This window comes from Thalia democratica, chromosome 1 (genome assembly GCF_965202585.1).
Source record: "Thalia democratica chromosome 1, ktThaDemo2.hap1.1, whole genome shotgun sequence".
In the NCBI taxonomy this organism is placed as follows: Eukaryota; Metazoa; Chordata; class Thaliacea; order Salpida; family Salpidae; genus Thalia; species Thalia democratica.
The window spans coordinates 24,258,973-24,274,910 of NC_139165.1; the positions used below are offsets into that span (position 1 = coordinate 24,258,973).

At 27.2% G+C, this 15,938-nt stretch overlaps 1 protein-coding gene across 1 annotated transcript; it reads right to left on the reverse strand.

The window, feature by feature from the left end:
* Positions 1–3,121: 3,121 nt before the first annotated feature.
* Positions 3,122–5,488, reverse strand: LOC145834649 (uncharacterized). Its single transcript, XM_082942136.1, has 5 exons — positions 5,387–5,488; positions 5,002–5,118; positions 4,371–4,494; positions 3,606–4,039; positions 3,122–3,283 (listed from the first exon to the last, which is right to left on the reverse strand). The coding sequence occupies exons 1-5, from the start codon at positions 5,486–5,488 to the stop codon at positions 3,122–3,124; spliced, it is 939 nt and encodes a 312-aa protein (XP_082798262.1).
* Between the last annotated feature and the right edge of the window lie 10,450 nt (positions 5,489–15,938).

Consider the following 15,938-nt stretch of genomic DNA (forward strand, 5'->3'; position numbering starts at 1 on the left):
TTTATTTAGTATCACGACATGATTACCGCAATTCAAATGTGGCAACGATTTTGTGTTTTCACTTAAATTTTCAAGAGACTTAACAAAACGAATACTGTGAGTTTCTTTCTTTTTATTCCAAACGTCACACCACATATTTGAGATCTGCGGGTTATTGTAAGTCATAACACTCTTTCTGACGTAAGGTAATGACTTCTTATCATTTGGTGGTAGGTGAAGATTGCTTTGGGATTTGTGCGGGTTTCGTCGCCATTCATTGTGTTGAAATACATTTATCTGTCCCTGTACCTCCTTTTTCTTTTTTACGTTTTTAAGCTCGAACAAATTTTTCCTACGACCTCGGCTGCCAAAGCCATCAAAGTTTTGTGTATACAATCCACAAACTTAAAGTGATTTTGACTAATCAGAATAATTTTGGTGACTTTGATAAACTTTTTTACGGGACTTTATCCAGCATTGTTTACAGGCAGAACACTCAATATGCCTCATATTTTTACTGCTCCAAAAACATTTATCAGTTTATTTATTATATATGCCACAAGTTATTTTACCACTTGGTTTTTGTGTGGTTTTCTTTGAGGATTTGTCTGAGCAAACTGAGGCTGTAACAGCGGGTTTTGACATTGCATCACGTGCTATCTCTTTTCCTTCAATAAGACCGATTATCTCATTGATATTTCTATCATCTAGATTTTCCCATCCTACCACCTCTTTACGGATATCCTCATCGGCTAAACCTGTTACCATGACATATTTTAAGATTATGTCTGTAAAATCTATCATTTGATAACTGCCATCCTTTGGGCATTTACATGTGTACGAGCATGTACTGGCTTTTTCCTTTTAACGGGCAGCAAATGATCTAGTATTTTCAGTCAAATTCTGTTTGCACTATGAAAGTCTGATCGTCGTACAACAACTGAAACAGGAATAACTGCAAGCTGCTTGATCATCCTTAAAAGCTCTTGCTCACTTAAATTTACTACATCTTCATGTCCTTTCAGAAAAGCATCGCCTAGATCTACTTTACATCACTGGTACAGTTGACGGCGTTTTTCTACATCTGTCATCTCCATGCTAGCTTTAAAGATAGTCCACTTTTGTACAAACTCTTCATTGGAGTCTGTCCCTATTCGAGGACGGTCCATCTTTGGAGGCTTTGGTTTTGAAGAATTTGCATTAATGTGAATATTGTTGTGAATGATAAGCAAAGAGGCAACTACTGAAGCATCGACGTCTGGTGTTTCATATGTGCAACTCTCAAGAGGGCATTTAATCACAGGCATTGTTGATTCAATATAGCAAGACTTTATCATAAATAATTATATCTTTTTTGGTTGAATTTATTTACAAACTAATTACAAGAATGATAAAGTCTGTAATACAAAACATTTTAAAAACTAAGAAAACACTTTTACAACGCCTAATCAGAGCTTGAAGCAGGCATTCCGCCTCGAAACAAGCACGAAGCAAACATTCTGCTACACAGAAGAAATAGCAACCGCCGCTATCTTTGATAGAAAACATATACCGCCAATCTTCAAGCAAGAAGATTTCAACAACCACCTAATCGAAGAAGCCTAGTCATTCAGTGGCATCGAGAATCTAAGTACTGCAAGTACTCTTTCATCAAATAATTCTATACTGAATTCCACAATCGAGTCCACAGCGTTCAGAGAAACAAACTTGAACATTCATATTATCAAGTAAGCCCAAAAAAACTGTGGCGTAACCTTAGGTATACTTCTACTAACAAGTTTTTTCTTATATTTAATCAATTCCGTCGTGATATTTACACATATTTATATTAACGTATCAACTTAATACTGAACTTTTTTTGAAATATTTATATATATTTACATCATCGTGCCTACTTAATATTGTATTCAATCGCCACGCTCCGATTACGGAAAGGAACCGAAAGAAAACCAAGCAAACGTTAATCAAGAATCTGTACACGAGACGTATACTCTTTTTATTATATAATTTAAATTGAATTTTTTTTAGTGAAAAACATTATTATTTATTGTCAAGTACTTTGAAAATAATATAAATAAAGTCTTTAGAATAGACCAGCACTTTTTTTTAGTCTAAGTCCAGTTTTTTTAGTAAAAGTTTCTTCTTAGTCGCAATGTTTATATAAAAAATTATTTAGCATGCTGCAGCTAATTAAAATAGTTGTACTTAATGAAATTAAAAAAAAAATCTTTACAAATAAAAGTAAACTTAAAAATATGATAAAATAGCATCAGTAATTTATTAAGGCAAAAGCCTAAATGTATGTTTACACAAAGTAAAAGTTTGTTTTATTGTCAATAGGAAAAGAAAACATTTTTGGTTGAAAAACTATTTGCAAACGGCAAAATTTTGCCCTGTAGCCTACGTGCCGAAATTTGTTGATCCTAGACTTTAACACATACTTTTACTTTAACTAGTGGAGAACTTTTAGATATTAAGTTTGGTAGCATTTTCCAACTGATTGGTAAACGATACTTTGTTATTGATTTTAAGACTGAAGTGTTGGCTATTGTCGGATTAAATTCCTAGAGTAATTTTCGATATTTTTAACTAAAAACCTGGTCAGAAAAAGATTTACTCAAAGAACTTATATAAACAATTTTTCTAATTAAATTTATCTGGTAGCTGAAAATGTTTTACACTAAAAATAAAAAAAAATAAAAACAAAAAACTGTTGCTTGATTCTTTTTCAAACTAATAAAACAACTTGTAGACATTATGATAAAAATGATAAAACTAATGATACTTTATTAGGCGAATAAAATCACAAAAATATTCATGCAAATTGTCATAATCTAGCAAAAACATTTTATAAATATATTTCATCACGAAATAAAGCCTTTTTTACTGACGACTTAACGCTACAGTTCTTTACATTTCTATAAGTTTCTGCATACAGCAAGTTTTATATAAATGTATCATATAAAAAACAATGGTGTTAAAACATCGTACATAAGAGTTTCGCAAGGTGGATGAAATTGAAAAGGATGGTGGAAAACCTTGATGTGTATAGTTGCCTTAATTTAGAACTATTTTGTTGATGTAATTCACATAAGCACAAACATAAAGGCTCTAAACTGTGGCATCCATGTTGATGTAACTATTATTGCCTCAGGTGTTTCGGGATGGCGATTTTCGTCTCAATATTGTCGCATCCCAGCATTTGTGTGCCGTTAGTTCCTCTAACAGCTTCATTTGCCTCTTCCTTGGTGGCAAACTGAACGTAGCCATGACCTCTGGACATTCCGTCAGGATGAAAACATACCTAGGCATATTTTTAATGTTTACTGGGTTGTTTTTTAAGTTTTTCTTTATATTATTTTTTTTACTGATAAAACTAAGGTAGTTTAACTAGATAACTAAAGAATAATAACGTAGGATAGTAGTTTGATAAAAATGGGGTAGCTAAATTAGACAGTTACAAAATACTTATTTGTTTCCATATATCGCTACTACTATATAAAGAATATGTTAATTGTATAATAAATATTCAACATAAACAATACTTGGAAATATTTCAAAACAGTTCGTCATAAAACAAACATTAAATTAAATTGCAAAACAGTTATATTAAAAACAAAAATAACCTTGGCCTCCACGATTCTTCCATATTGTTGAAATTCTCTTCTCAGCTTAGCATGACCTAGGTAATCAGCCAAGCCTCTAACGTATACACTGGTTCCCGGTTCATGACGTATTGGTGCGTTACGTGGAGCGAAAGTAGGCATAGGAGCCGGTGGAGCGAAATTAGGCACAGCAGCCGATGAATCGAAATCAGGCATAGGAGCCGATGGAGCGAAAGGTGGCATAGGAGCCGATGGAATAATAGGTGGCATAAGAGCCAATGGAAATAAAGCAGGCCTGGGAGCCGACGGATCGATAGGTTGCCTTGAGGCTAGGGTTCGCATGAAAGCCAATGAATCGATATAACTAGGAAGCATGATAATTTGAGGTGAATAATACACGGTGGGATCTGATGGCTTTTTCGCTTTTACGCCATAAGTTCTCTTAATTTCCAGTTCTAGAAATATTAGTAAAGTTTAAAATTTGTAGGTAGAATTTATAGGTCAATAAAAGTTGGTAATACTTTAAAAAAATTAAGAGACAACACAACTACTTGACTTTGTTAAGAATATATTACACTACATAAATATTACAGGAACGACTGAACTAAGATTTAAGTTGTTGAAAAACCTTTGGTTTACAGTCGAATTGAATGTATTTCTTAGAAAATAATGAGTTTCTAAAACTTAATGTAAAAAATATATAAAAATTAAAAAAAAACTTCACGTGAAAACTCTTAATAACTTTCCATTTTTAAAGTTCTTATTAACAAAATTACAACAACAAACCTTTCAAATTGTCATCTATCAATATTCTGCTGAACACAACATCAACTGATGATTTTTCTGCAAACTGAATCATCACTTTGTCCACGTTCCTCACCATTTCACATTTTTTAATCTCACCGTATACCTAAAAAAAATAGATAACTTAAATGTCTAACTATGATAAACACTTTAAACTAAAAACTATGAAATGTAACTATTGATTCTACAATTTGATGGCATAAGAACTTTAACAGCTTTTTGACCAATACAAAATATATTTTATGCTTACCTTGAAAATTTCTTTAAAATATTTTTCAGTTTTGTCTCCTAATGCAACATAAATCCTCTTTTCTTTATCCATTTGCAGTTCTTCTTTTGTTCTGTACTTACATACAGTAACCTGTATAACATGTATATTTTAATTAAGTTTATTTTAAACGGCAATTTAGTTGCAAGCAAGAGTGCTAAAAAATACTTAAACTTGATATTTAAATTTAACATTTAAAATGGGAGAATGAAACCATCAATTAAACTTTTAGTTAGAACTACTTATTAACTTGGATTGTCCTTTAGTCAAATAGCAATATAAATTACTTATAAATTCATATCAAGAGCCTAAATTCTAACTTGTTCTTATTTAAAATAAACTTACCAATCTTTCGTAAAGAATAGTGTTGTGATATTTTTTAACACACATGTCTGCTTCACTTATAGATTGAAATTCCACGATAGCATATCCTTTTGAAACTTCATTCCTATTTTTTGCTATCTGTTATAATATTAATATGCATAAAATCATTGAAAGTGAATAACATCAAAACGATTTCAAAGTTATCAATTTACTTGTTATTAAAAAAACATTTGTTGATATATACACACATTTTATGTTTTATAATTAGGTTTAAGTCTTGTTTGTTTTATCTGATTGCTACTAAGTTTTCTAGCACGTGAAACAAAGTTAATCAATATAAAACGTTACAGAAAATTGAGGAAAACAAACTTAGAAGTTATCAGTCATGAATACCAATAAAATTTACCTTGCAACTCTTCACATTTCCAATGGATGAATTCAAAAATTCCTCAATGTCACTTGCGCTGATGTTTTTGTCAATGTTGTTGATGTACACTTGGTTTTCCATTTTATAAAGTTTTATTAGTTTTTCTACGCTGAATTTTATTCAATTACACAAGTTAGACATTAGCAAAATACCAAAAAAAAAATTCATTTAAAATTGTAAATGTAGAAAGAATAGTTAAAAATTAAAAGTTTCAACAATGTAGAAACACAAATGCAAAAATGTATAAAACAGTCATAGGAAATATTTTTTAATTGAGTAAGTATAAAAATTTTGCAATCTAGATGAGCAATAAAAAGGTCAGAGGTATAAGTGAAGGTAAACATTCCTAATTAACCTTTCTACTTTGTTCTTGATAATGTACATTTTGTCATTAAAAAAAGGTATTATTCTATAGTATTTTTATTATGATTTTGAAGATTAGCACAAACAATTACCTGCCTGACGTTATAATCTTAAATTTAAAGGTCTTAAAACTAAAAAAGTTAAAATATAAAACAATAATTTCATAAACTTTTTTTTATCTATGTACATGCTTTATGCTTAGGGAAATAATGGCAATTATAGCAATTATGGTAGTGAGCACATTTTTCAAATAATAACATTGCTATACGTGCTAAACACTAAATACTAAATAAAGTGTCGATTTTATTAGTCTAAAATTTTGTGCTAGAGTCATTTGTGGCTGTCAATTGATTGAATTCTTACAACTATTCTACTAATGTAATTGCCATTTAGGCTTGAATTTAGAGTTATAACTTAAGGAAGAAAAATACCTAATTGAAAATTAAAAGCAACAATTATAAACTTGTGTTGCATTCTTGAAATGAAACACAAAAATATGTTTTTTGTTTAAAATATTTTTTCCAATATTAATTTATCCTTCTGTTTAATTCGAAGAAAATTTGATACAGAAAATTAGTAAAATTTTAAACTAAATTAAAAAAGACTTAAGGTTAGTTTACAAGTCTGTGTCCAAATTTAGTTTAACACCAAAAGCATATTAACTATTCTTTATGTTTGTAGCATATGAACTCCATAGTTTTTAGTTAAGTTTGATAACGTAACTTAAAAATTTAAAGTTCTAAACAGTATTAGTTTAAGTAAAATCAAATTAATTTCTTACCATTAGTTAGATTTATTTCTATTTTTCAATTAACATCTACTAATGCTAGTAGCTTAATAAACTAAAATTATTAATTTGGTTATTATTAGCTTCTTAAAATTATATATAGACTAAATTAAATAGTTTCAACAATTGTAATAAATACTCCTGTCTGACTAAAGGTGTTATCTAACTATCACTAGTACTAATCTGTACCTTACCATCTTAAACTCTAAAACAAACTAAACTAATGCTTTTGAAAATTGAAATTGGACATTATGGCTTTTTTTAGTATATTTTCAAAGGAACTGATTTTATACAACAACCAGGGGCATTGTCTGGGTTGGAGCATTAAAGTAAAAATTCTAAAAAATTTGAAATACATACTATAATGTAATAAGCTAATAAAATAGGTATTTTATCTAAATACTTTTGTTTACAATCTTTTTTTTGTGGAAGTATAGTATATAGTTATAAGTAAAGTAGGTAGAAACACAAATGCAGAAATGGTTGTAAACTGACAGGATAAATTTTTGGTATTGGAGGAAATAAAAAAAATTATAAGTTCTGCAATGATTAATATAAAGGTCTGCGGTGTAAGTGACATATTTTAAACAAAAACGAACTTTATTTTATAAAAGTGTTTCAGTTTTATACCTAATATCTTACTCCAAGCTATCCTTGATACAAATACATTAAAATAGGCATTCTGCTAATATATACTTTTATATAATAATAATTATAACTAAAACTCATTAGTTGTAACTATGTAATTAACTTCATAGTTTCAATTAACAACTAGTTAAAAATGTTATATACTATTTTGAATTAAAAAAAAAAAATATTTTTATCCACCTTCCATTTAAAAAAAATTACCAGCAAAAAATGTTTGTACTTGTAATTTTTGTTCTAAATTTTAACAATAAACTGTATGCTTAAATAAATTCTATTAACCTTTAGGTTTATATAATCTACTCTACAGTTTTCTATTTTAGTTAAATCATGTAACAAAAAGTAATTGCAATTTAAAATCATTTTGAAATATTTCCTTACCAATAATTTGATTTATACCTACTTTTCAAACTCACATTTACTAATGCTAATAGCTTAATACACTAAAATTATTAATTTGATTGTTATTAGCTTCTTAAAATTATAGATAGATTAAACTGGTAGTTAAAAAACTAAAAAAAGAATACTATCTAAATAATGATGATTACTGACTATCACTACTTTTGATCTGTACCTCACCACCTAAAGTTAAGGATAACCTAAATTAATGGATGGTAAAAAATGAAATGGACATTATGGCTTTTTTTTAGTATATTTTTAAAGAAACTAGTTTTATACACCAACCAGGGGCGTACTTTGGGTTAGAGAATTGGATCTAAACCCCCTAAAAAAGGTGAAATGCCTATTATATTGTAATATAACTCTTAAAACTATTATTTTATCTAAATAATTTTGTTCAGAATCAGGTTTTATAAGTATAGTACTTTTATTGAGTAAAATAAATATATAGTCTTAAGTAAATTAGGTAGAAACACAAATGCATAAAATAATTGTAAACTGACAGGAGAAATATTTTATAACAGAAGAAATACTAAACATATATAGGTCAGTAATAAATTATAAAATAGTCTGATGTGTAATGACAGATTTAAAATAAAACTGAACTTCATTTCATAAAATTTTTTAAGTTTTATACCTATTCTGTTACTCTAAAATATCTTATATAAAAAAATATTAAAAATTAGTGATGTACCAGATCCGGATACAGATTTTTTTTTCAAATTAAAATTTGGCCGGACCCGGATTCGGACTTTTTTTTAAATTCGAATCCGGCCGGAACCGGAAGCAGATCCGGATTTTTTTTTTCAAATTAAGATCCGGCCGGAACCGGACCCAGATATTTATTCAAATTAAAATCCAGACGGATACGGAACCGGATTCTTAATACTCTAAGTTCTTTGTAATGTAAGTAGTATAAAAACTACTATGGACGATAATGCAATTTTATATAACTATTTAAGTATAATTGTGTGAAGTTTATCTTTTATGTGTTTTATCTAACTATATACTTTTTATTTAGAAAAGTTATTGTTTAAAAATAATTTAGACTAAAAAACATTATGTGCTGCTAAAAATTAAATGATAAGAAAGTTTATGATATGTTATTAAGGTATAGTTAAGATTAACAGTTAAAAATAGTAGCTGGTATGTTTGCTAGTTTTCTGAACAAAATTTACATTCACATTTTATTAAAAAGTGAAAGAACAAAAGAAAACTTAAAATTGAAAGAACAGTAAAAAAACTTCAAATTGAAAGAACAAAATAAAACACTAAAGTATATTTTTTGCTAAACTTATAAACTTTCCAGGATTTTTGGCAACCAGAATATCACCTAATTTTAGCTAATAAAAGGGCTGCCACTCTTTAATTTAAAAAAACTAACCTAAGTGATTAGAAACTTTCCTGAGTCAGAATGAGTTTTTGGAAAACCAAAAAAAAATTACTTTAAGCTAATAATCAGTAGAACAGCTAGCCACAAGGTTGAACATTTTAAATAATTTTTACAATAAAGGCTATAGGGGGTTAAAGATTTTTTTTTTACAAGTTGATCTTATTTAATAGAATATTATATTAGCTAGCAAATGCTTTTTATAGCTATAAATAAAAAGTTTTTTTTGAGATATAAGCGGTTAAAACCGGAAAGTTCCATAGGGACCTAATGGAAGGCGCAAGCTTAAAACGCGGAAATATCCTTTTCACTAAAAATATATTTCCTACTAGGTTTTTAAAGCTAGGTACCTCAATTTTTCAAGTATATTCCTTACACAGTATAAAAGCTTTTGAGCGTTGGAATTTCAAATAATTGAAATTAACAAATTTCAGGTCTAAAATTCAAAAAATCATAAATTTAGAATGAAGGAGACTTTTTCTCAAAAAAATAAATCTTACAGTCAAATGATTTAAAATTTAGTAAAGAGTAAACTGTGAAAATTTGAATAAGATTGCATAAAACTGTAGGAGGAGATATGTTTTTAATAAAATGGCTTTTATTACGCCTTTTTATTTTGCACCTTCTATAAGGAAGCTATTAAGCTGGCCGGCTTTGACCCCTTGTATCTCAAAAACTACTTTAAATTTTGTTAAGCTGTAAAAAGTATCTGGTAGCTAAGTTTAAAATCTATCAAATAAGATCAGCTTGTAAAAATCATGGTGGACTCTCCTATAGCCTTACCAATCTGAAATTAAATAAAATCAAGTTCTTGAACAAAACTAACTAAAAAATCACAAAATATCGAAAACTGGATTATCTCAAACTCATTCAAAATCTATAAGAAAACTTAAAACTAGCCTGAGTTTTTATAAGAAACTAAACTAGCCAGAGGTAGCCTTAGATTTTCAAAAGTTCCGAAAAGTTTTTTAACTAGCAGGGTTGCCACTGTTTAAGTCAACAAAAAAACTAGCAAGAGTGAGTATAAACTAGCCTTAGTCTAAAATTTACTTTAACCTAAAAATCAGTAGAACAGCTAGCCATAAGGTTGACAATTTGGTAGTAAAGTTTTTAATTTTAAAACATAGGTTAAGAGTTGCATTTCTGAAATTTTTGTTTCATAGTTTAAATGAAAACAAATGTAAATAAGTCACGTGTACAAAATGAGCCAATCACGTTAGCTGTTTAATTTTCGAAATTGTTTTTTTTTACAAAAATGACTCTTTTTAATTTACACAAGGTTTGTTTTTGAAAAATATATTTTTCTGTATGCTCTTTTTTACTAACTAGATCCGAATCGGCCGGACCCGGACTTTTTTTTCAAATTAGACTCCGGCCGGAACCGGATCCGGATTTTTTTTTTTTCATATCAAGATCCGGCCGGATCCGGATATCCAACAAAAATGGCAATATCCGGCCGTATCCGGACCCGGATAGTGAGTCCGGTACATTACTATCAAAAATAGGCATTTTGCTAATCTATACTTTTAATTAATAATAATTATAACTAAAACTTAGTTAAAATTAGTTATTTAATAATAAATTTAAAATATTTCATAAAACTTAGAATTAAATTTTTTTTTAATACTTATCAAATTTCCACTTTTAAAATTGAGTGCCAGCCTAAGTTGTTTGTACTTGTAATTTTTAGTACCAATTCCAAAAAATTAGCTGCACACTTGAATATTAAAGATATTATAAGCAGAAGAAAAACTAAGATAATGAAATTAATTTTAAACGAAATAAAATTTATAAAGTGTCCTGTTTAGCCTTTAAGTTACATAAAAACTCCAAGCAAGCTAGATTTAAAAATTGACCTAAAAAATCATAAAACTTTATTTCAATATGCGTGAGATAACTTGCAAATTTACAAAATTAAAAGAAGGTTTTTGTGTTACATTTCGTAAAACTACTTTTTCTATGATTTTCTATAGAGCAGAGACTTGGAATTATTATTTATTCAATATTAAATACATAACATGCAGTTTTTGTCAAACAGGAAATTGTCAGCATACCAACACAACACAAACAGCATGTTTCACTTTAAAAAAATTAAGGGATATTTTTAACTAATACTTTTAAATATTAGGGAAATAAGTTGTATAAAAATGAAAGTAAAATGTTGCCTACCAAAAAGACAAAAATTAACAAGTAAAAACTCGTGAAGATATCTTAATAAAGCATTATCTTAATTAAATTATTAAAGTTATATTTCTAAATAAGGACATGGAATTTATTTACTAGTCTATTTCTAAACGTAGTTTAATGCCAAAAGTACATTAATTAATCTTTAGGTTTATATTATCTACTCTCTAGTTTTTTATTTAAGTTAAATCATGTTCTAAAATGTGTAAAGTACCCAAAAGCGTTTAATAATGTAATGAAAATATTTTATTATTATTATTTTATTTATACCTTTTTAAATAAACATTTACTAATGCTTATAGCTTAATACACTAAAATTATTAACTTTATTATTATAAGTTTCTTGAAACTATACTTAAACTAAGTTAAATAGTTCCAACATTTATTAAAAAAAGCAATGTCTGTCTTTAAATGTTATCTGACTATCACTAGTTCTAATATGTACTAACCTCAACTTTGAGATAAACTAAATTAATGGTTGCTATATAATAAAATGGAAATTATTGCTTTTTTAGTATATTTATAAAGGAACTTGTTTTTAACAGGATTGTTGTGTGGGTGGAGCTTTGGAGCAAAAACCCCTATAAAAAGCTAAATAATGTATTATAATGTTTTATACTAATAAATTATTATTTTTCATACACACTTTTGTTTACTATCAGTTTTTTATAAGTATAGTACTTTTATTTAGTAAAATAAGTATATGATTTTAATTAGTGTAGGTAGAACACAAATGCAGAAATAATTGTAAACTGGAGGAGAAATAGTTCTTAATGGAGGAAATGATAAGAATTTTTCAGTTTTAAATAAGCAATAAAAAGGTCTGAGGTGTAAATTACAGAATTAAAGCAAAAAACTGAACTTCATTCCGTAAAAGTTTTCAGTTTTATACCTAATCTGTTGCTTCTAGCGTTCCTAAATACAATTTTATTAAAAATAAAATTGCTGCTAATTCATACTTTTATTTCTTAAATAATAAAAGCTCCTCACTACTTTCTATTAACAACTAGCATTTTTCTAAAAGCATTTTATATTACTTGGCATTTTGAAAAACAGATTTCATACTTATCAAATTTCTACATTTCTACATAAAAGTGCCCGTATAAATTGTATGTAATTGTATGTTATGTTTAAATTTAAAAATAAAGATGTTATAAATAGATAAAAGTAAGTTTAAAAAAAAAAATTAAAACGACAAGAGATTTACAAAGTGTCCTATTTAGCCTTTAAGTTTCACAAAAACTCAAAGTAAGCTAGATTTCTAAAATGACCTGTAAAAAAATGATGTTAAAATGTGTGAATTAACTTGTAAATTATTTAATATAAAAAAGTTTTTTGTGTTTTATTTTGTAAAAGTACTTTTTCTATGGTTTTCTTTAGAGTAGGAGATTGGAAGTATTCTGTATTTATAATTAAATATTTAACAAGGAACTTAAAAATATTGAACTTAAAAATTTTTTAGTATTTTTTAGTTTAGAAGGATAGTTTTCAGCTCTGTACGTTAAAACGAAGTTTTTAGGTGGCTAATGCAAAAACACAGTTTTGCTATCTATTTTGATAATGTACTAACTAGTTACAGCTTAATAAACAACTAGATATATTAAAACAGCTTATCGCGAAACTTAATATATCGAATGTCTTCTGCTAAAATACAGTTTTATTCGCAAAATATTTCCCATTAAATTTTATAGTTTATTCCTAATAATAAATAATTGAATAGAACTTTAAAATAGTAAGTTATTCTATAGTATTTTTTTCATTTTTTAAGGAAGTTACCAGAAATAAATACTAGCCTGATATTTTTTAGAAAATGCTTAAAACTTAATAAGATATTGTTATTCATCATGACTAATTAAATAATATTGTAAAGCAAAATGTTAATTTATTCAGAGGAACTTATTTTAGAAAATGCTTCAAACTTAACAACACACGGTAATTTTGATTTTTTGTAAAAATTTAAGGGAACTTTTAAAATTTTTAAAACGTCAGAATAATTTCAAATAGTCTATTAAAAGTACTTAAGGATTTGAAAAAAACTCTGGAAAGTTTGAGGTTATTCACGGAAGATTTTATGATTCAAAGAGTGGCAAACAGGTACATTCTAGGATTTGGTTTATGTTATTTTCAAGGCCAGTTTTAGATTTTAAAGAAAAGGTCACTAATAATATTTTATCTCATTATTTTAAAGCAATTTATTAAAATTTTTCAGAGTTTTTTTTAATATTACAACAACTTGTAAATAGTATATATATAAAAAAATTAGTTTAAAAAAATTATGATAAAAAATTGGTCAACACACTTTGTATCAAGCTCATAATTAGTTTCATTAGTTAATGTCATTAGTGTCTTAATTAAGAGTAAGATTGCAAATTATCTTTAAGTTAAGACATTTTTTAAATCATACTTTCTACGACCTGGAAGAAATTCTGTTATATCTTTTAAAAATACTATGAACATAATTCTAAGTACAATCAATTGTAAAGGTTGAGTTAACTTTTGGTTAGTTAAAGGTCAGTTATTCTTTTAGGTAAAGTATTTTTTGATATATTAGCTTATAATATTTACGGTTATAGTTAATTTTAATTAAGTTCGGATTAAGTGTATAAAATAAAAATCACAGGGTAATTCCGGCCTCTTATTGTTTTTGTAACTTCGTTTTAGAACTAAAGCATTGTTTGTACAACAGATTTCTGTTTTGCCACAAGATATTTTTTAAGGGTATAGGGGGGAGGTTCAAAGCCAATCACTTCCATATTTTTATTTATATAACTATGATACTTCCATTACTAAGTAAAAGGGAAATACTTTTAATAATATACTTCAAAAAGATAAAAGGAAATTACATTCTAGGCCAGGAGGTTACATCCATGTAAAGTACGCACCAGCACAAGGTACGCACTAATTTTTTAAAATATATATGTTTTATATTTGAAGGGTATCTTTAAGGAGTACGCATCCGTTTAAGGTACGCACAAATTTTCAAAATTTTTATCTATTAAATTCAAAGAGTATCTTTAAGAAGTACGCATCCGTGTAAGGTAAGAATAAATTTAAGGGCATGGAGGTTTTTTTTTACAATGTGATCTCGTATTATATAGTTTCTAATAGGCTGCAAGATTTATTTTAAGATTATAAAATTCAAAATAATTTTTGAGATATAGCCGGTAAAAGTCGCAGGCAACAATAGGCTCATTATGGGAGGTGCAAACTAAATCAACGAATAACTAGAAATCACTAAGGCTATATCTCCTCCTAGCATTTTTAACATTACTACCACAAATTTTTAAGAAATGTTCTTTGCAATGTTTAGAAATTTTGTCGTAAGGAATTAAAAAAAAATCATAAAAAAATAATAAAAATGAAACGTTATAATATATTAGATAGATTTTTTTGCACTTTTTTTTTGTATAATTACAGTAGGAAACTTTGATGTATTATCATTATGTATTATAAAGTTAGGTATCAAAACATTTATTCGATTACAAAATTTTATTGTATGATTAGCAAGTTATATGAGAAACAAATATACTTAAGTTTTAAACTATTTAGATACATAATATTAAGTAATTAAATATTAAATTCTAAGTCAATATGGTGTTAATTTTTAACTACTTTTCTAACAATCATGTATCTAATTTGATACCTACAAAACTTTTAAACTATAAAGCAGGAGTCGAAGAAATTTTTATATTTTAAATCTATGCTCTTTTTATTTTACTTTATGACGTATTGCTTCTTGCACTTCATAGTTTAAATCAATCTCTTTCTGTTATATCTTTAGCGCTTAATTTAGTCTCAGATGAAAACGTGTTATTTATCTTCAAATAGTTATTTTAATCATAACTTACATTGTTCAGTATAGACCGGTACCTTTTTTCAAATCTAAGGCCAATGTTGTTTAGTAAACATCGTCTTTGGTCGCAAAGTTTAATTATAAAAAAGTCTTATGTAGTATATGAAATTCAGAAAATGCTATGCTCAACAAAAGATTATCCAAAAACTTTAAAAACATAGCATCAGTATATTAAAGTAAAAGTCAAAATGTATGTTTTAAACAATTTTTTTTTTTTTTAAATAATAGTTTTCGGTGAAAAGTAATTTAAAAACCGCAAAAGTTTGCTTTGTGGCATACAGGCATAAAGTTTTTCAATCCTTGTCACACTAACAAACACTGTTACTCAAAATAGTGGATATTTTTTAAGTCTAAAATTTGTTAGCATTTTGCAATCTATTGGTAAATCATAATTGTTAATCTATTTATCAAGACTGAAATGTTAGCTATTTTCCGTATAAACTATTTAAATTATTACTGCTAACCAAAGCATAACACTTATGCAAAAAAAAAAAAAAAAAGACAAACTCAAAGGACTCATAAAAGAAATATTCTGACCAATTTAATTTATCTGGTACCTGGATATTTGGTACACTAAAAAAGTATGACATTTAAAAACAAAACTGCTATTTGATTCTTTTTTCAAACTATTAAAATGGCTTTTATTATGTTGATTAAAATAATAACTGAATAAAATCACATTTCTTTAGACCAACAAAATCATTAAAAAAATCATGCGATTTGTTATGTTCAAGTAAAAACATTTCATGTACATATTTCTAAAACGAAATGAAGCCTAAATCCTAATCATCTAAAAAATCAGAGGCCGTTTATTAATAAAAAAAATGTTTATTGTAAACAAACCTTTCTGTATTGACTAACGATTAAACACTTCTTTGAAACTTCTAGTCTGTATATAGCATGTTATATT